Source organism: Augochlora pura, chromosome 3 (genome assembly GCF_028453695.1).
Source record: "Augochlora pura isolate Apur16 chromosome 3, APUR_v2.2.1, whole genome shotgun sequence".
Taxonomy (NCBI): domain Eukaryota; kingdom Metazoa; phylum Arthropoda; class Insecta; order Hymenoptera; family Halictidae; genus Augochlora; species Augochlora pura.
The window spans coordinates 15,177,994-15,199,511 of NC_135774.1; the positions used below are offsets into that span (position 1 = coordinate 15,177,994).

The 21,518-nt window shown below is 50.6% G+C and overlaps 3 protein-coding genes across 3 annotated transcripts in view; all 3 read right to left on the reverse strand.

The window, feature by feature from the left end:
* The window catches only part of LOC144467774 (uncharacterized), a 46,522-nt gene that overhangs the window by 2,144 nt on the left and 22,860 nt on the right, over window positions 1-21,518 (reverse strand). The window lies entirely within an intron of this gene.
* LOC144467775 (broad-complex core protein-like) lies at window positions 13,584-14,164 on the reverse strand. The gene has a single exon (XM_078176714.1). The coding sequence runs from the start codon at window positions 14,151-14,153 to the stop codon at window positions 13,929-13,931; it is 225 nt and encodes a 74-aa protein (XP_078032840.1). The 5' UTR covers window positions 14,154-14,164; the 3' UTR covers window positions 13,584-13,928.
* On the reverse strand, window positions 19,530-20,033 carry LOC144467539 (uncharacterized; the record flags this gene model as incomplete). The annotated part of the gene is made up of 1 exon (XM_078176390.1): window positions 19,530-20,033. A coding segment is annotated over one exon (504 nt), but the record flags the coding sequence as incomplete, so codon positions are not given.

Genomic DNA, 21,518 nt, shown 5'->3' on the forward strand with positions numbered 1-21,518 from the left:
CGTGGGTGGACGGCGGGCGAGAGGATCGTGCGTGCTGCCAAAACGAAACTGATCTGGAAACGAAAAAAAGAAACAGAAAAGAAACGGAAAAGAGTCAAGTGAGCTATGTGTGTTAGTGGAAAGGGGGGGAGGAAGGAGGGGGACACCGAAGCGTGTGAGAATCGTTTGCGGAGTCGATCGGCCGCGATCGAGACCGTTCTGTGCGGCGATCGACACCGTCGACGGTGGTCGGCGAGGATCGCCGCGGAGGATGTCTCGGGGATACGGCGATTCCACGGGGTCCCGTGTCCGCCGACGAGGGGAGTAGGAGTGGCATAACGGAGCCGCGAGTACCGGAAGAGCTCGGATCGGCGACCGTACGGTACCGGCTGCGAGCGAAGGACGACCGGAGGAGAGGAGGGAAAAGCGGTTCCGCGGGTGGAGAGCACGGTGGAATGAACTTGAGAACGGTGGAACGAAAGCTCCGTGTGCCGCGAGTGGCCCAACGGTGGAAGAAGAAGAAGAAGAAGAAGACGTGTAAGAAGAAGAGATATAAGAAGAGGAAGAAGAATAAGTAGAACAAGAAGAAGAAGAGGAGGAGGAGGAGGAGGAGAACCAAGGGTCGTGAACACGTGGGAGTCGGCGGGACCGGTTTCTCTGGCATGCACACTCTTCTTGGGGGGAGGAGGAGGAGGAGGAACAGGAACAGGGGGAATACCGGAAAGCGGAAGAGGGAGGGCACCGTTGACGAGGAAGCCGAGGTCGTTGCGAGGCAACGATTATGCGATCGCGACCTCCGCGGGCGTTCCAACGACGAGTTTTCCCCGCGATTTGCGGGCCGCGGTTGAAAGGAGCTGGGTGTCAACACAGAGAGAAGAGAGAATATCGATATGTAAATATACGTACAAGTATAGAAGAATGCAGAGACATGTGTGTGCGTGTATGTGTGTATGTGTGTACGTGTACGTATGGAGGGAAGCATCGGTAGTAATTATTATTAGATCGAGAGAAGTAGTGTTAGTATAATCGCGCGAGAGAATGAAACAGCCGGTGTGAGAGACGCGTATAGCCGTGTGTACACGGTACTTTCTTGGTCGAATTTGTATTGTTTTATTCTTTTTTTTTTTTTTTTCTTTAGAGAGGCGATTGAGTTTTTTTTTTTGAGTTCTGTTCAGAGAAAGGATTTGTTTGCGTGTTGCCCTACCTTATCTAAACCTTCAAAAGAACTTAATGTCAATGTCGCCGGGTCTGCTCTTATGATAGGTATATATATGGGTCATCAGGGAGTTACGGGAGCAGTATATCCGCTCGCAGATGACGCATCTGTACTCCTCCTGTCGCACGGCGTGCTTGTCGGCAACGTGGCGTTTCAAGGATGCTTTGCTGCACAGCTCCTTGTTGCACAGCTGGCAGCGGAATAGCTTCTTCGCTGACTGGGTGTTCAGGGAGTTCAAGGTCAGCCCCGTCATAGAGGTGAGCACTGAAACACAACAATGCACCTCGTGCAGCTGCAACCCCCACACTTCTTTATACCCTAGCCCTAGTATCAAAGGGTGACGCAAGCGATAAACTCTTTCTTTTTATAATTCGAGCCCTGTCTCTCTCTCTCTCTCTCTCTCTCTCTCTCCCTCTCTTTCTCTCTCAGCATCCACTTCTCACAGTCTCTCCTCGCCTTCCTCTCCCTCCCTTTCGCTCCATCTACGTTCGCAACGTTTGATACACGAAACACGCGTGTCAAGACCGATGTATTCAGCGTGGTGTCTACCGCGACGGGGACTCGAGATCGTGAATGTAAAATTAGAAGGCGATTCGACGATGTACCGGGTATATTTATAATACTTCATAGGCCGTCCGTTCAGAGGCGGATTGCGTTCCGATCGTACGCACCCCAGCCGCGAGTTAAACTTTTCTCATTCCGTGTCGCGATACCGAAGTTAATCTTTTCCTTCGTATTTAATATTAATAGTTAACAATTGTATATTACTAGCACAGAATTTAAACGTTCGTAACTCCGAGTCCAAATGACCCTGTTATCCGAGGATTAATCTTTGCAACTCCGATCTCGAGGCTCCTCCGAGAAGCGGACACCCTTAGCCCCGAACACTTCACAGCCTGACCCACGCGCTTCGTCCGCGAAACGTTGCGAAATCACTGGTCCCGAGTACTCTACAGTCTCTTTGGCTCGCAATCCTCCCGACAAGTCGACACAACAGGTAGCAGGTCCGAAAGAAGGCATCAGCATCATCATCCCTAGCGACTCCTCTCCCTGCAGAGGGGAAACAACGAACCGCTTGCTCCGGATCCATTTCTTCTCGCAGAGAGACGTTCGATCGCAGACGTTGCTCCTCGCCCCTGCCCCCCGACCCCCCAACCCCTGGTCCCGCCCATTCGACTCCGTCAAGGGGTTGTTCCGGTCGAGACACGCGGGCTGCTCTCTCTCTCTCCCCTCGCGCGTTTTTCATCGGTCGCGATCGCGTTTCCCATTCTGCGGAACAAAATCGGCCTCGCGGTTCCGCCGATGCACGCGGCCGTTCCTTTCTTTTTGTAAACGAGACGAACGTTCGCGGAGAAACAAAACCGGGTGAAAGGATCAACGGCGGAGCGCCGGGCGGGCTCCGTCGCCGCGCGTTCGATGGCGTGCTCTCGAGACCGGTAAAAAAAAAAACAGAAAAGGGATACGCCGGATAGAAAGAAGGGGGGGGGGTGGCGGGTGGCGGTGGCGAGGGGCTGTTCGTTCCGGTGGTGTGGTGCGTTTGAAACTCTTCGACGATCTCGGAAGTGTACGCCTGGTCGCCATTCGGGGGAGCGAAGTAAGAACATTCAATGCCAGTCTTTTCTTCGGACCGCCGTTACCAAAAGGCTGAGAAGGGTTCAAGACGCGCGGCGCGGACCGGGAGAGCTGGTTGTGTTCCGTGAGTCGTGGAACAAGCGGAGCGCGGTTTTCGCCGCGCGCGTCTCGGCCGCGTCGCGCGGCGTGCCCGCGTGCTCATTGAAATCGTCGCCGTATGCAACCCGGATAAAGAGGGCTGGCCCGAGAGAAAGGGGCAGAAAAGGAGAAAGGGGTTCGGGGTGGGTGGGGAGGAAGAACGGAGAGAGCGAGCCGCGGACACGGGGGACGAGCCCGGAGCCCTCAATAAGGAGGCGAGGCGCGGCCCGCGGTTCACTTGTGACGTCCTCGTTAATTTCACAATTAATTGAAAACTCGGCGCTCCGGACGCCGCCGCTTCTCTCCACCGCGCGCGCGTTTCTCCATCGGCCACGCACGCGGCCTCGTAATCGAACGCGAATGGAGTCCCACCGGGCTCCCCCATTCGGCCGGAAGAAAAAGCTTTTTATCCAATTTCTCGTGCTGCCCCCGTGTCTCGTTAAACCGCCGCCGAAAGGAACCGGGGTTGAAAGCGGCCAGCCTCCTCGCTGATGAGCAAGACCCGATCCGCAGATCGTTTCGACTCGTCTATACGTTTTTCCTTGCACGCACACAGCCACACTGCCGCGGATGTTTTCCCACTCTTTCCAGCACTCGCGCAGCAAAACACTCGCGCTGATAAAGGGAGACCCCGCTCGACGCGATCCGAGTGGTGCACCGGGGGGGCAGGGCGGGTGGTTGGTTGGAATACGGGACAATACGGGCGTAGGGGAGGGGGGAGAGCGCAGAGCAACGTCGGACTCTTTTCTCTCTTCGCTTCACCGTCGGGACGGCCGACGGACGGTGACGAGTGGGGCGGGGCGGAATATATATTGTACGAAATCAAAATAATAGCGAACCGAGATAAATCAACGGTAAAATCAAACGTATGTAATATAATGTAGAAGAGAAATAAAGGAGACGACGAGAAGGAAACACTGAGCATTCTGGGTGACACTTAAAGCATGCAGATTCGAGGTGAACGTAGTAGTAATTATGCGTGTGAGCCTGGCGAGCGGCGTGGCGGCTTAATCGTTCTCTCTTTTTCTTTTTTTTTTTTTTTTTTTGTTTTTTTTTTTTGTTCGTTTTATACTTTGTAATTTTTTTTTTTATTATTATTTTTTGCCCGGCGCGTTTTCGAAAGATCGTCCCGCGCCATCCACGTACATGGCCGTCGAGAGGATCCCGTGTGGTACCATCGGTGTTCACCTCACCGTGTCTCCTTCGTGCGGGCGAAAAATGCGTTCTCCCCCGCCGGGAGGAAACGTCCTCCCAAAACAATCTCTGGACGACCACCTCCCGTCCGTTCACTCCAGTGGTTGAAACGTTCTTACTTCGGCCTCCGTGCGACCTGGCTCGCTCGCGAGAAGCGGCGAATCGGTAACCGTATCCGCTGCGATTTTATTGAATGATCGCCCGACCACGGGCGAGCCGTGTGTCAACGGGTGTCATCGATCGGATCGTCGTGCAACTTACCTTCCAGCTGAAAGAAACAAGCGTCACGCGACCTGTGCAAACCGACTCTGCCCTCTCTCTCTCTCTCTGTCTCTGTCTCTCTCTTTTTTTCTTTCTTTCCCTTTCTCTTTCTCTTTCCCTCTTTCTCTCTCTCTTGGGGCCGACGAGCACTTCTGCGCGCAGAATGTCACGAAACGAACGGAAAGGCTTAACTGAAAGAACGAAACAAGGTGACGAACGTTCCGATCTCTTCGCAAACCGTGCGAGCATCTTCAGATCGCTCGCGAGAGCTTCGAGACGGCGGTTCGGTTAATCGAGGTTTGTGCCTCGTTAAAAAAAATGGGTTGGTTTTTCTTTCCGAGGCGGCGGCTCTGTCCGCTTAAGGCTTCTCGAGGATGTGATAGGTTTTCGACTCGCACGTCCGACGAAAATAAAAGAATGCGATAGCGAGTTATTAAACCAAATAGTACATTTTTTTTTATCGTCGTATTATACACATATATATATACACATAAATATGTATCTATGTATACATATATATATCTATGTATATATATACATATATATATTCTTTATATTTATATATATATATATATAAAAATGGGGTGAAAATATATTAAGATGCATTTGACATTGCTTAAAAATAAAAATAATAACTATATAATCGTAATAATATTAATAGTAATAATAATAATAATAATAATAGTCGTCAATAAATATATATTATAACCAGAACACCTTGGCAGATAACAAATAATAAGTAAGCACGGTAACGCTCGACATACTCGCTCGAATAAGCTTGAAAAAAGAAACGAATATTTTTGTACCCGGCACGCGGCCGTTTGTGTTTTAATCGACACGAAAAGAAATGAATTCAGACTTTTCTCCATTGTTTTGCCGTTTGTCTCGGACACGTATCGAGATGTCTCTTAGCCCATGGCACCGGTTTTCTTTTCGTTTATTTCTCAATACAATTTTTACATATCTGACGAATTTCGAATAAGCTCGTTTTGCTCTCTCTCTCTCTTTCTTTCTTTCTCTCTCTCTCTCTCTCTCTTCCTTCCTTTCTCTCGCTCGCTCTCACTGCTTTGCTTAATATTTTGTTCTTCTCGTTCTCTCTCGCTCTCATTCTCTTTCTCTCCCTCTCTTTTTCTCACTCTCTCTCTCTCTCTCTCTCTTTCTCGCTTCCTTGCTATCTCCTCCTTTCCCCCAACTCGGAATCACAAAATAATTCTATTCATCGGTATCGCGATGTCGTTTTGTTTTCTTTTCTCGCACAGGTAAATGGAATCGATTAAAAATCGTCGATGGTGGTATGTCTGCTCAGTATCCGTGGGTGATCGCTAATTTTAACTCTATATCGTACGGGGTTTTAATTAAAACGGAATTACGGTTTACAATATTTAAGATAGCTGTTTCCTCCCCGCCAGCGCTTGTAAATAGCTGTGTGTGTGTGTGTGTGTGTGGGTGGGTGTGTGTGTGTTTTTTCGCTCACTTTCACGCGCGGTTAAAACGAACGGTTAAAACGAAGGAAACGTATGAGAAAAACTCGGGCGATAATAGAGCACAGCGACGTGCGCGATGATATCCCTATCGTCCCTAGTCGCGTAAGCCTACGGATTAATAATTACGGGAAAGAAAAATTAATTGGACGCGAAGAGACGAATCTCGTCGTCCGTCTGTCCGGCATATGTGCGTGTCCATCTTTTTTTTCTGTCTTTCTATCTTTCTCCCTATTTTCATCTCTCCCTCTCTCTCCCTATCTTTCTCCCTCCATTTATCTTTCCCACTTGCGAGTGTATCTGTGTATGGTACGTAACTATGGATTATACCTCTTAGCCCCTGACCGTAGAAAAAAAATTAAACAGTATCGTATTTGTACGTGTGTGTGCGTGTTACGTGTGTGCGCTAAAAGCCTATCGCTGTGTGTAGTGAACGAAATTACAAGAAAGTAAAATCGAAAAGAAACGATTTAAGAAAAGAACAAGGAAACCAAATAAACGAGAAGCAAACGAAGAAAACGTGGACAACGTGTCGGATATATATATATATGTATATAGCATACTTAAGAACAATAATCGAAGAACAAGAAAAGCGACGGGAAAAAGAACACGTGCGCTCTACCAACGAAACGAAATAGTCCTGATCCTGCACCGACGAAACACTTTACACACGTTCGTCGTCAAGATTCCAGTTTTCCTCCTTACTTCTCCCTCTCTTTCTCTCTCTCTCTCTCGCTCTATCACACTCTCGATCTCTATCTCTCCTCTCTCTCTCTCTCTCTCTAACAATCTTCGTATCTGTTAAGTCCCCCCCAACCCCATTGTTTCTCGGGCGAATCGAAGCCCAGCGGTGCCCTGCCAATTTCGTCGCTTGTCAGCGTGAAATGCATTCCCTCCAACCGTGTTTACGAAACTTAGAAATTAGTTTAGTTTTAAAATCGCGCGTCGTTTGGTAACATCAGTCCAATGAAAGCAAGGTTCGAAGATCAGTCCAATGGTGAATAATAGTCGACTCTGATTAGAACGACGAAACAAAAATAAAAGAACAAACGAAAAGCAATAAAGGAAAGAAAACGTATGGTAGAACGAAAAATAAAAAAAAAAAAAATAATAAAAAAAGACATACATAGAAGAGGAAACAAAAAGAATAGAATTAATCAGTCCAATTCAGTCTGACGGCGAACGGTGTCGCGGATGGCGGCGGGCTAACTAATTAATTGCAATCAGGTACGCGTCTCGAGCCCTTCGTTTCGCTACTTTATTTTTTTTCCCTCCTCCCCCACCCCCCTAGGTTTCGACAGTCGACCGAACACCACCCCCACCATCGACCCCCGTGAACACTGCGCGCTGCCATCCGCAACCGACACCAAAAGCTCGCGCAAAAAATTCAACGATTCAGTCTTTCGGAAAAATTGTTCGAAGCCGGCCTTCGAACGGATTTTCGTATTTTGCACTGGCCAATCGTTAAGATCGGTAAAGGAAGCACCGTCACTCTCTTTCTCCCTCTCTTTCTCTCGCTCTTTATCTTTAAATCTTTTTCTCTCTCTCTCTCTCTCTCACTTTCGTTCTCCTATCTACCACTCGATCTCTCGCTCTCCTTTCTCTCCTCTTTCTCCCTCTCCTTGCCCGCGATTTTGCGTTGTCTCGCGAGGCCAACATAGAGAGCGCGAACTCTCCGAGAACGGTGCAATTTTTGTCCCGGCATCGTTCCCGCAAAAAATATCGCGACCATCTTCGTCTGGTTGGGCGAGCGTGCGTGAAACGTCCGCGTTGATCGCAGCGCGTGATATTTCGTCGACACCTTAGCCTAACCGGAAGTGCGAACGCGGTCCTCGGAGACCGATGTGAAAGCTTGGAAAATTATAGAGTTGTCTCACGAGTCTTTTCTCAGCTCGATCGGCGATCCGATTCGATTAACAATCGAATCGCGAACGGACGTTTCGCGCACCGCGAGCCCAACTCATCTAGGGTACAACGTAAGGCGAAATTAAAAAGAAGATTAACGAACGAAGTTAGAACAAACAAAAAAAAAAAAAAGAAAAAGGATACTCGAATATAAACCTCTACTAATATATAATTTGCAGTTAAATATTTCATTCAATTTATATTAATTTCATTAATAATTTATTATTCTCGTAATATAGCGCCGACCGCGGTCCGGAAGGCGAATATATATTCCGCAATATTTGGCCATTTTTACAGTAGTCACAAATCAATTTCTTTGAATAAGTCTACTAGTTTAAATATTATCAATATCAGTTCTTTCTCCAGTCCCTGACTACTATAAAACTGTGTTTCGTTACTCTCTCCGGCATTCTATCTGTCTCTCTCTCTCTCCCGGCGAACGCACACGCTCGCACGCTGTCATTCTCTCGCACGCACGCATACGTTCTCTCTTTCGTTCGCACGTAATTTAAAGCTTCGTTCCTCTTCGTTTCTTCTTCACCGGCCGAACAAAGAAACGCTACGATCTCGTCCCGCGAACCCCACCACGGCTCGCCTATTTAGTCGCGTTAATAAACGCGCTCGGCGTCGAGCACAGTTTTTTTTTTTATTATCGCGCGCCAAAAGAAAATCTGCTAAACGATCTCTTTCTCGCTGCCAAGTATACGCACTCGCTCGCGCATTCTCTCTCTTTCTTTCTTTCTTTCTATCTCTCTCTCTCTCTCGCTCTATCTCTCTTTCTGATAGTCCGTGTCGATCGAATTTCTACGAATTTCTACGGGACAAGCTCGAGTCAGAGATCGCTCGAGCCCAACGAAAGGAGAAACAACCGATTCCCGCGGTGAAGTTCGAACGTATGAGGTGCGAGCGACGCGGACCCACTTGAACCGAATACAACCTAATTTGTAAATTATCATAGCCTATCTAAACGATGTACAAAGTGTGTGTCTCTCTCCCTCGCGTGTCACAAAACGTGGACGCCGATAAAACGTATCCGGTCATCGGCGCATACGAAACGGCCAACAAAATATATATAAAAAAAAAAAGAAGAACCGGAAAAGAGAACTGCAGCGCGCGGCGCGGCGCGGCCGGCTTCGATGGACCGCGAGAGAACGTCATTGCACAATAAATAAAACGACCGTGCCGAAAATTGCACCAATTAAAACATCGAATACCGTGACCCGTCGCTTGTTCGGTTTGATTCGGTCCGGGTTGGCGCGCGGGGCGGTTCGCGCAATTATTTTTCGGACGGGGCGCGCTAGCACGAAAGAGAATTCGGAAAGCGTCCTCTTTGTATAATTTCACCTCTCGTCGCACGGCAAATATTTGATTCGATCGGGAATAAAATAGAAAGCGGAAGACAGCGTTCGTTCCGGGGCCGCTCTCTCGAAACAGCAATTTCGTATGCGCCGGCCAAATATTTTCTATATCGAGGCTGCTGCTTGTCTCTCTATATGTCTTTCTCTCTCCCTCTTCCCCTCTCTTTTTCTCTCTCTCTTTTTCTCTCTTTCTCTCTCTCTCTCTCTCTCGCTCTCTCTCTCTCTCTCGCTCTCTCTCTCTCTCAATTCTGTGTACACACGTATTGTGTACAAGTGTCTGTATCTGTATGAACGGGGTCTGTCTGCCTGGCTGAGTTCACCGTTTGTACAATGGATGCGCGGTGTACGGGTTCCCGGGTACACGCTGCAAAATATATATCGTGTGTGTATGTGTGCCTGTGTCGCGTGTCTGTATGTCCTCCGTGTGTGCTCCGCGAATTACTTTGCGATCAATCTTCTACGAATGTCGACGCACGACGGGACCTAGTCTGTCTATATGTTTATCGTTCGGGGAGTTTCGAAGCCTTCCTGACGGCGAGCTGATACGTTCTAGACGACCGCGTCGTACACACTACGAGATAACGATACAGCGATGTCAGTAAACCCGGCGAGGCCGTTGATAAAGGTTTGGGTCCGGCGGTCGGCAAACATTGCGATCGCCCGGGGGGGGGGGAAAGAGAGGCGGGGAACGGTGGCGTAATCGAAAGAACGGCCCGCCGAAAATTTGGCGAATTTTATTGGAGCGATCCTCTGGATCCTCGGCTATGATGCAATATGGTATTCGTTGCAAGAAACTTATGGCCTGGCAGGATCGCTGTAGATTACGGTATAGCGTCGGGCGATTAGAGGACGTCTGGAGATATTGGGTTCGCCTTTGATAAAGAACGCGAGAGAGAAAACGGAGACGCGGACGCGAGGCGTTGCGTGATCGTCCGACGACCCGCGACCATCAGGAAGTCCTCGACCGGTTGCTTATCAAAGTTCTACTAAAATATAGGTATATGCTATGTAAGTCGGTTATATGTATGTAATATGTATATGGCTATTATCGTTTAGTTTAATATAAGTAAACCTGTGTCGGTGTGTCGGTGGACCGTGTTTCTCCTCTGCGGATCGGCCGAGCCGTCAGAAAACCGCGGCGCGGTTTCCGCCGCGTCTCGAACGGACTTCCCGTGAAACGGATGTCGTCACCGCGGCCTGTCGTCCCCACTTCGCCGCGTCGCCGGCGTCGTCGTCGTCGTCGTAGTCGCGATTACGGGGCCGGCAAGAGGAAAAAGAAAAGGAAAGACGAGAAAGCCGGAGCAAGAAAGCGGAGACGCGGCGCGGTTAGGCGCGAATAACCGGCGAAGAATGGAGCGCTGTGCGCGCACGCGCCTATGCAAATGAATGCGTCAAGGCCGCGAGGAGGATCGGACGAGCGTCTTCCTTTTCAGCTTTCCTCCCCGGCTGAGGCGGTGGACGCCCCCGCGCATTGTGGAAGGCCGGGCTTTCGAGAAACGACGACTACGACGAGGACGACGACGGCGACGGTGAACGAGAAGAGGAACAGCCTGGCGACGACAGATGTGCGGGAACCGAAAAAAGAAGCAGCGAAAAGGGTAACCGAATCGAGGAGGTATACACGCGCAACTGTGTTAGGTCGATAGTTTGTCCTGCGTGGAAAAGAGTTGTATCGTCGTGATGCGCATCGCGGAAGATGCATGCGACTGCAACCGAATCATCGAAACACGCGTCTCTCTCTCACTCATTCTCTCTCTCTCCCTCTCTCTCTTTCTCTCTCTCTCTCTCTCTCTCTCTCTCTATCTCGTGGAGAATCGTTCCTCGTGCACAAGAATCGATCGTGGCAATGAACGTATAGTAGCAGTGATAATAAAAAATAGAACAAAGTAGAGGAGTAGTGTGATAATAGTCGTAATAAAAAAAAGGGTAGTAATCATAGTAATAATCATAAACATAAAAATAAGGTACTTTACGTAAAGCCCGGTATATACCATTGAAAAATGAATATGTGTCTGTGTGCAAGGTACCCCCGCTAAAGCATTTAATATGGAATGAATATATTAAGATAAAATATATACGTATATATTATATTATATTATATCAATGTACGTCCTTTCTCACGGTCCGTCGCGAAACGATAACGGAGTCTCGGAGGGATCGATCAGGACAGCCCCCGCGTCCTCTCTCACTCTCTTTCTCTCTCTCCTCTCTCTCTCTCTCTCTCCCTATTTCTTTTTCTCTCTAACCTCACTCCCTTCCTCTCTTTTACCCCCCACCCTTTGTGCCGCGAGTGCCCCCGACCCGTTAACGTAACATTTCCTAACTTTTATCTACCATTTTTACAGCCCACGTTCGCCGTGTGTGTACGCGTGTATATGTCTCTCTCTCTCTCTCTGTGTCTCTGTGTGTATACGTCCGTGTACATGTATTATCGATCGTTATCGATCCGCGACGGAAGAAGAACACCCCGCGCGCCCCCGTCCCCCACCCCTTTTGCTGCTATCGCGTGTACTTTTCAGTGAAAACCCCCGAACCCCGACCCGCCCCCCAACCCCCCGCTCTTCCGCATCTTCTCCCACGGCAAAACCCAACCCCCCCAGCCCCGAACCCGCCCGTTTTTCCCCCCCCGTCCCCCTCGAACATCGAAACAATTAAAAGATTCTCGAGTCTTCTTGGTTAATCAATATTCGTTTTACAGTCTTGTCGAAACATGCAACGGACACGTTTCCCGCCTAAAGTTAGTTGTGGACGATGGTGTCTCGGACACCTGGAAGTATTTATTCTTTTTATTCATTTTTTTTTCTTTTCCCTTATCCCCGTTCGCTAACAGAACCTCCTCCTTCTCCTCCTCCTCCTCCTCCACCTCCACGTTTCTCCAGTCGAAATACGTAAGCCTAACCTACCGTGTATAGCCTGCGATTTAAGCCGATATCTGTCGCTACAGAAAGAAGAGCGGTCGCAGCGCGGCCGCCGCGGCGGCGGCTGTCGCGGGAACGCGCGCGCGCCCGTAATTTCGTTTTGCGCGAACGGACGTTTCAGCGAGCTTCGAGAGCGTCGCTGGGTTTGTGCGAAATCGGCCGCGCGCGTTCCCGTGGCTCCTGCGCGGCCGCTACGATAGCTACGACGAAGCCAGCCACCGGCGAGCGATCGTCGCGCGGACGCACCGCCGACGGATCGGCGCGATTCGATCGGGTGTGATCGTCCGCTCGGGAAAACAGTCCTTCCGGATGGGAAACAGTCGAGCGCTCCGGGTAGCGCGGCTTCCCTCGTTAGCGTCTCGCGGCGATCGCCACCGTCGCTGTGCGAAACACAAAAACGCGCGCCTCGGCATTCCGGTTCGTGAAACCTCGAAACCGGCCAGTGTGAGAGTTTTCGAGAGCCCCGTCGACGTTTTTTTGTTGAGGCGGATCGCCGCATCCGCTATTTGATAGCGCGAACGGTTGCCGTTGACGAGGGAAGCGGCCCGAGGCCCCGCGGCTTCGAGCGATTCGTCGAACATTCTACCGTCGAATTGTCTCGTGAGGATCGTAGAAAGACCGAGAGGATTGCGGTATAAAAGTAGACGAAAATAGCTATGCGGCTTGGCCGTCGCAATCGCGTCTCCCCGCGGTCTCCGCGGCGAATAGAGATCGCGAGACGGGGTTTTTCTTTTTTTTTTTTCGGTCGCGTCGGCGGTGCGTTCGGGAACGATCGCGCGCTCGAACCGGTGGCAACGAAGGATCTCGTGACACGTTCGCGAAGCTCCGGGACAAGTCCGGGGAGATCGCTTCTACCCGCTTTCCACTCCCCCCCGCAGTCTCGCCCGACGACGTTTCATAGTCCGTGTAGAAGACCGAGGCCGAGTCACTCTGTTCGCAGGTCGGTACAAAATTCCTCGTCCGGGTGAGAACGTTGAACGTGACGCCGGCGAAACGTAACCGCCGCGCGTCCGTCGTCCTTTTGGAAGCACTGATTCTCCTCCGTCACGGTGACGATCGTCCTCGAGCAGCCCTCTCCTCTTCGATCGTCCAACGCTTCCGTTCCCCTCGGACCGTGTTCCTCCTTCCTCTCTTCCTCGCTCCGTCCTTCCGGCCGTATCATCCCGCGAATCGTGGACAGCATGCGCGCCGGTTAACTCTATACCCTTTTTTTTTTCGGTGCGACCCCTGCTGCGTCGACCGCCCTCCCCTCCCAGCCAACCCACATCCGGCGCGGTTCAAAGAAGCAACCCGTCGCGAGAAGTGTCCGGTTTTACTTTGCAAACTGGTCCCATGGAAAACCGTCGACGGACCGAACCACCATTCGTCGTGTACCGTCGAACCGTCGGACCGATCAACGAACGCGTTCGAACGAGAACCGATCCTAATAACTAACAATGTGTAACAACAATTCCGTATCGGCGCGGCCACTCCCGTCGAAACGACGAACACAAGGGACGACCAACAAACGCAACAACTCGCCGCGCCTCGAACAACGAAAAAAACGATAAAACGAGAAGAAGAACACAGTAAGCGAGCGCGCTCGCGCTCGCGCTCGCGAAACTTTTCCACCCTTATATGCAAACGTGCGTTTCCCTCATCGGGCGGACATGCTGTCGACACGCGTCGGGCCGTTTTTCCTCGTTCCCCGGAGAGAGAGCTCGTGTCCGGTCCCTGCCGTCGTCCATTGGCACCGTTTTGTTCCTCTCCTTTGTTCCTCCACCCGTGTTCCTCCACCCGTCTGTCGCACGCGCCGGCAGAAACCCCCTTTTCTTTTTTTTTTCTTCCTTTTTTTACGTCGAAGCTCGTTTTCTCACTGCGTTCCACGGCGCGGCTCGGCGCGAGCCTCGCGCGACGATAACCGGCTCTATTTCTGTTTACGATGGTAGATGCTCTTGTGATTGTTCAGGCTGTTCAGCGTCCTGAACGTCTTGTGGCAGACCACGCACACGGAGCTGTTCAACGGCTGGAAGTGTTGCTGCTCTTTGTGCCGTTTCAGGGTGAGCTTCGTCGAGAGGGTCTTGCCGCACACGTCGCAGGTGAAGATCCCCTGCGGCAGCAGGCTGCCGTGCAACGGGTGCGACAGTCGCATCGCGAGGATCGCGGACGGTGGATAGACTTTTTGATCGATCCGATTGTTCGAAACGAATTCTTATCGTGGCGAGCGACGATCATTTCGTTACGGGTGGTAACGTTGTATTATATGCGATTTGAAAGGTTAGAAGGCGGACAGCGGAGAGCGAGAGAGAGCGAGAGAGAGGCAGAGATATTAATTGTTAGGCAGATAGATAGATAAATAAATAAATAGATAGATAGATGGTTAGATAGATAGATAGATAAATAATTAGATAGATGTATAGACAGATAGTTGGTTAGATTAATAAAGGGAGAGAATTAGAGAGGGAGAAACAGAATGAGAGCGAGAGACGGAAGAATAGAAGAAAAAGCAGCGTAAACGAAAAAATAGAGTTAGGTGGCAAGATAGAAGCAGAAACAGCGAATTAAATGCGACGTTGAATTATTCAGAGAGACAGAGACAGAGAGAAAAATAGAGAGAGAGAGAGAGACCAAGCACCAAAATATATATATATAAATATATATATAGATATATATATATACATATATATACGTATATATATATGTCCGTTATTAAATAATCGACACCCAATTAAAAAGAAAAGATATTTTCCGTTACGAACCAATATTTGTGGCGTAGGAGGAGGCACACGGAGAGCCACGTTTGTGGATGGACCCCCAGCGCAAGTCCGTGTTCGTGAAGGTAGCGGGTAGGTACACACAGAACAATGACGAACCAGAGCCGAACGTATAGCCGAGCGAGCGGGACCGGGAACAAACAAGAACAAAGATACGACTGCCATTAATATCACTGGACAAGATTAGTATTTACGCTGATGGTGTTCTTCGATACGCAGGGCCAGAGTGAGTGGTGGTTGAGAAGAGGGGGGTAGAGGGTGGTGGTGGTGGTGGTTGTGTGTGTCGTGTGAGAAACAGGGGGCTGGGTTTTTGGGTGGCGTGATGTATGGTTGTGTGGTGAATTACGGAAACACCTCGTTAACAAGGCACGGGATTATTTGGACGGAGACAGAGGGGGGGGGATTTATACAGCGAAAGGATCGACGCGTGTGTCGAGGTATGAATCAAGAGAGGCTTTTGGTTTTGGTGGGTTGGTTTCTGGGGGTTTTTGGGGGGGTGGGGGTGTTGGGGCGGAAGGAGACACATGCGTCGTGAGGGGTTGCCGCCGATCGCCCGTGGTGGCAGCGTTGTTGTTCTCTGGCTCCTCTCCGAACAACCCCCGAACCACGATCGAGAACACGTATAAAATAGAGGTTGCGGCCGCTCGATTTAGGTCTGACCAACTATCGTATTTGTCGAAATTGTCCGAATCTGTTCCACAACCGGGTTCCGATCGCAGAGAGAAAGGTGTGGCTCGGGGCTCTGGTTTGTCATTGGCCGTGGGTTACGCAACGATCGGCGATCGTCGCCGCCGCCGTCGCCGCAACCGACGGGGTCTCTCTCCCGCCGGGTTCCCGTGACCGGCCGCCTCGAGGCGCCGAGTTCTTCTAATCCTTCGTAGAGACGGTCGAGAGCGGACACACGCTTAACACAATTCGAGGCTCTCTCCTCCGTCTTCCCGTTCCAGACTACGTTTGCTCCAGCCCAGGGCGCGCGGCACCCGTTCTCCGCGATCGGCCACCACCGGAGCAAACGCGCCGGCACGCCGGCCCGAGCGCCGAGCGATCGCGCTAAGTAGAACATTCGAAAGTACCAGCGCCTTGGGCCACGGTGCTCCGTTAACCCCTTAAACGCAGTTATTTTTCGTTCCGTTGCATCGCTCTGCGGGATCGAGCCGATTTTAGGTACGTTCACTACAACGCGCGATTTAACGCATTCCCGACCGCTCCGCTTTGCAATCATCGTGATGGAATCTTTCCTTTTCATTAAAAATATACCGTGCGCTTGACTGAAAATATTTATTAAATGATACCCTACGAGAATTGCTCTACGATACCAAAAATATTAAAGTAAGATTTTGTGATAGTCGTGGTAGAGGTTTAGCGTTAAAACTGCTAGACGAGTGAATATAAGTTCCTGTGTTTATCTGTCCAAAGATCGGTAATGTGTTAACGCGAATTTCCTGCGCAAGATTTCCACGACCGCTGGGCACTCGACCAGATTCCGACCAGAAAGCCTCGAGACAGTCGAGAATTGCTTTGTTAACGAGCACGAGGTAGGTCCTCGAAGCGAAGAGAGGCTGCACAGTAATTCCCGGATAACTGTCTCCCTCGATCCCGTCCCGAAAAAATTGGACCATCATCCTCGGCTGGAACCTGTCGGCGAGCAGCCGTCGCAGCCGGCTGTCGATAGGCTGCGAGAACGGGACAGTTATCCAGGAATCGCGAGGAGTAGTAGTAATTCCGCGTGGCCGAAAGCTGGCCGAAGTGAGGTCGCGCGACAGGCCGTGTCGGGCTCCTCCTCGTCGGTCGAGGAGGAGGAAGGAGCGGGGCGAAGGTGTTCCCGCCGGTGTAACGGCGTATTCCTGACGGTGGCTGACCCTCGGGTTTCGCGGAGCGTGAAACGCGCACCCATTGACTTCGGGGACGTGGCGAGGCGAGGCGAGACGAGGCGAGGCGAGAGGTGTATCTCGGCCGAGCGTATGCGTGTCACGGGGTCTGGGGCGCGCGTACAACAGAGAGTGCAGTATCACGGGGCGGAGGTGTATGGGTGGTGTATATAAGTGGGTCGACCGGAAGCGCACGCCGGGCAACGAGGTGTCTGCAACGTACACGGACGGCGGCTCCGTACGGAACGGAACGGAACGAAACGGAACGCAGAAAAAGAAAATGCAAAAAGCGGGCCGGGCGGGCGGGCGCACGGCGCGACACGGCAGGTTGCGTAATCACCGCAGGCGAAGGTTAACGAGCGGCACACACACACACACACACACGGCGTTGCCGCGCGGCGCGGTCTGAACACACACCTTTCTCGCCGCGAGAGAGGTGTTTCCCGTATAGGTGGGGTTGCGATGAAGGGGGTCTGGGTTCGTTGGAGGTGGGGGTGCCGTTCTCTCTCTCTCTTTCTTTCTTTCTCTCTCTCAGCGTACAAAAGAAACATTTTATTCATAAATAATAGTGAGAATAGCAGTAATAATAGCAATAAACATAATGGTGGTTCGTGCATCATTTTATAATAAGAACATTTTTAAAAATAATCGTGGTGAGAGTAATTGCAAATGCGAACGAATCTCTCCTCTCTCTCTCTCTCTCTCTCTCACTCTCTCTCTCTCTCGCTTTCTCTCTTTCGCTTTCTCTCTCTTCTAGTAAAAGCGAAAAGACGTTCGCGCATAATTTTGTTTCCGATTGATAATTAACGACGAGGCGGAAGCGGAAGAGACGCGCGCTCTGCCTGGACCGGCGTTCCCACGGACTTGCCCCCTCTCACGCACGTAGCCTCGAACCCGATAACAAAAAAAAAAAAAAGTAATAAGGACGCGAAAACGGCGCGACATTTAACGATAAAAACAAGTTGAACGGTATACGCGGTATATATTGCGTTTGTGCATGCGGGTTATAATATTGCGCGCGCGTCGGCGACACGCCGTTTATCGATAAATCCCGAATATAAAAGACGTTTTTCCTTACGTACATATGTACAAGAGAAGCGCGTCGCACGCGGACGAAGAAGCGCCGCCGTCTATACCCGATCGAACTTACTACATTCCTTTCCTTTTTTTTTTTATTCTTTTTTATTTACATTCTACGGTCGGGCGACGCTCGCCGCGTCTCGACGCTTGCCTAGAGAAACCTACGCGCGAAGATGCTGCATCGATCTGGCCGCCGATCGGTTTCGCCCGGCGCCGATATTCGGCGCGGACCCCCGGGGGGGGGGGGGGGGGTGTTGAGCGGAGAGGCTCTCTGTCCGTCTCTCTCTCTATCACAATTCCGCGCGTCTCGGAACACGAGTCGTCCCGTGGAACAACGTAACGCGAAACGGACACGCGTAACGAAAGTCGAACACGGGGCGGGAGGGGGGGGGGGGGAGGAAACTGAACACGAGCGAGAAATCAAACGCGAATATTTCCGGACGCGGCTTTCGAAAGACGGCGGCGTTGCTGTGTAGCGCCGATTTCGGTGTCGGCGTTTCATGCTGCTCGCACCACAGGACCATGGGGGATGGAGGCCGAGGGGAGGTCGGGATGAATATATCTAGTCGATGAAGCTTGATCGAGGGATCCTAGGATCTGGGAGAACGGGGGGATCTGGCGTCTCTCTCTCTCGGTTTGAAGGTCGCGGAGAGCGTTACCGCGCTAACTTAGGACACGTTTGAACTTATGCTTTATCATCAGGTTTGTACTGCGACGTCTCTCCGCGACGCCTGCCAGCCAGGCGCAAACCACCCCCATCTCGCGAACAATTATAAAAATAAAACCCGGTGAACGTTGATCATTTCTTCCCTCCCCCTTTTTTCTTCTCCCGGAGCCCGATCAAAGAAAACGCGGGCGCGCGCGCGCGGTTCCAAGCATCTACGAATTCCGCGGCTCTCGACATCTATCAACTCTATTCACACGTAGCGCGACGTTATGTTCATGTATACATATATATTTATATATAATATATATAATCATATAAATCTCTCTCTCTTAATAACCTTAGTAGAAAAATTAAATTTGTCGGCCTCGACGCTCTAACACGTTCGTCATCATCGTCATCATCATCGTCGTCATCTCCTCCTGCTCTCCTCCTCCTCCTCTCTCTCTCACTCTCTCTCTCTCTTTCTGCTCTCTAGAATAAACCCACTTTCGTTCGTTTGAATTTTTTGTTATCGATCCGCTCGAACGGAGAAGTCCAGTCGAAAATGAATAATAACAGTGCCGTGTCTATCACATAGTATATCCCGCGACTCGAATTTCGAAGACAGTTTAGAGGGGGGACGAGGGCCGGAGGACATCCTCCTCGCATGTCGTTCATGCGAGAGAAGGGGTGGGGGGTTTGGGTGAGTGGGTTGCGGGGCGAGTGTGTGCGAGCCAATGATCGACGCTAGAGAACGTACACGCGGATCGAAACCGAACCGACAATAGCGTAATCGCGAGCGACAGAAGCGTCGACGTTCTAACAGATAACCCAAACGATACCGATAAATCCGACACCATTGTTTTAAAGGAGATTCTTCAACGAGTGTGCGCGTCGCACGGTCGAAAGGACGTGGCCGAAGCGTGTCGAACTGCTTCGGATCCTCGCCGCGGTCTAATATAGCTGCAGTGAGGCCTTCCGCGGGAGCAGCCACGCGAGAGAGGACCCGATTGCCGGCCCCGGGGGGCTCCCTCGGACACCTGGGAGAGCTAATCAGGCCGTTTCGCGATCGTCAAGATCAGGTGCGCTCCGGCCCCCTGGGGGTGCGCAATCGGGATCTCCCCCGTGCCTGCCCCGGCGGTTTCGCGCGGGTGGCTCTCCTATCCTAATCGCGGCTGTTGCTGGTAATCCGGGTACTGTTGCTGTTGTTGTTGTTGTTGTTGTTGGTGCGGCTGATGGTGGGAGCTCGGTCTCTCCGTGTGCTCTCTCTGCTCTCTCTCCCGCATCTGTTCCATCTTCTTCCGTTGCTGCTCGTTCTTGCTGAGCTGCCGATGGTAGATGCTCTTGTGGTTCCGCAGGCTGTTCAGGCTCGAGTAAACCCGCTTGCAGACGTTACAGATCGGTTCCTTGCTGGGCCTGGTGTGCACGTTCTGTATGTGCCGCTTCAACCGCGTTAGGGAGGTCAGGATTTTGTTGCAAGGCTCGCATCGAAACTCATCGGACGCGCCGCTGCCGGCCAACTGACCTGGCGGCAGAACCAGACACAGGGGGTTACTTTTTTTCGGTTTTGTCACGAGGCTCGGGGTTTTGATTTTGTTTGTTTGTTTGTTTGTTCGGTTCGCCGGACTTATAGGCGGGACCCGGAGCACGTGGTCCCAGGGGGGGCACGGGAAGCCGCGGAAACGGGGAAACCAGACCAGTTACTTTCTTTTCCCCGTCCGCCATCTCTAGAGAAGTCCCTCCGTTCTGTCTCTAGCCGCGTGTGCGCCTCCCTACGTCCGGCGGCGACGGTACACCGTCATCTACTGTTTTGTTTGTTGGTTCGATATATATGTTTTTTTAATTTTTTTGTTTGTACATGTTTTTTTTTTTTTTTGCTAGTCTCGCTTTCACTCGTTAACACCACCACATCTACCACCACATGTTTTTTGCGTTTTTTGTTGGTTTTGCAGAAGATTGTTTTATTTTTTTTTTTTTTTGCCGAGCCGATAGAGAAACATTCGTGCGCCCATTTTCTCGATTAGTTTTTTTGTCCGCGCACGTTTGCCACACACCGTCACCCGACCAAGCCGTGCTCAAAACTGTCTGTTTTACGGTTGCGTTATACTGTTTTTTTTGTTTTTTTTTTACATTTGTTCGGTATTGTTTGTTTGTTTGTCTGTTCGGTTGTTTTTTTTTTTTTTATATATTTTGCGACGAACCACACGTGACAATGCTTGCAGTCGCCTACCACAGAGCATCCTCCGTCGGTTACGCACACCGGTATCCACGGTCCGTCCTTGCACCAGAGCCCTCCGAGGTAAGAGCGTCCGCAAGCCTCTCTCGCGGTCGCCATTGTCAGTTCGTTTAGCCGTGTGTCCGCCGCGCGTGACGTCGAACGGCGTCGAACCGTCGCGTCTACATATTTTTATTTCGTTTTTCGCTTCTATCCGTGTTTGCCTTCTCGTCGCAATCTCGTTTTTTTATTTTTATTTTTTATTTAAGCCACGATACTTGTGCTGACAATGGCGACGGTCGTTTCGGCGGGAGACTCTTCCCTCGTCGAGGTAACCAGCGTGTGCCCCCAGACACCCGTTCGTTAACTTCCGGTACTCGTTATTCGTTGTGCTCCGACGTTACGGGACTCGTTTGGCGTGTTTCTTTGTTTTTTTGATAGCGCATTACGATAGTAGAAGTGCAAGCAATTTCCAAGATTCCAGTGAACGATCGTGAGCGATGACGTTAGTGTTTTTCAGAGCACCAGAGATGTAATCCATGTCGATGCGTATTATTTACAGCAAGACAGAGAGCAGAGTAGATATCTTGGAGCGGTATAATAACGTGTTTGACTCAATATATATATGTATATATATATATATGTATATATAAATATATGTACATAGGATACACACACATATATCTATACAGGAGGTATGATTATATTTTTGACCTAAACGGAATGATGCGATGAGGCGAACGGTTGATTATTATATAATTATGCAGCGGTTGTCCGTCGATTTTCGTTCGCGAGAAAAGATGCGATCTAACGAAGGAATCCGAGAGAGAGAGAGAGAGTTCCACGCGAGAGGGAGGAGAGAGAGAGAGAGAGAGAGACAGAGACTGTAGAAAGTGGTCGGCGCGGGTATTTGGTATGTTTGCAGGTAAAACAA

Excerpts from the sequence above, each read along its gene's own strand:
- LOC144467775 (XM_078176714.1), bottom strand. The coding sequence starts at position 14,153 with ATGCGACTGTCGCACCCGTTGCACGGCAGCCTGCTGCCGCAGGGGATC.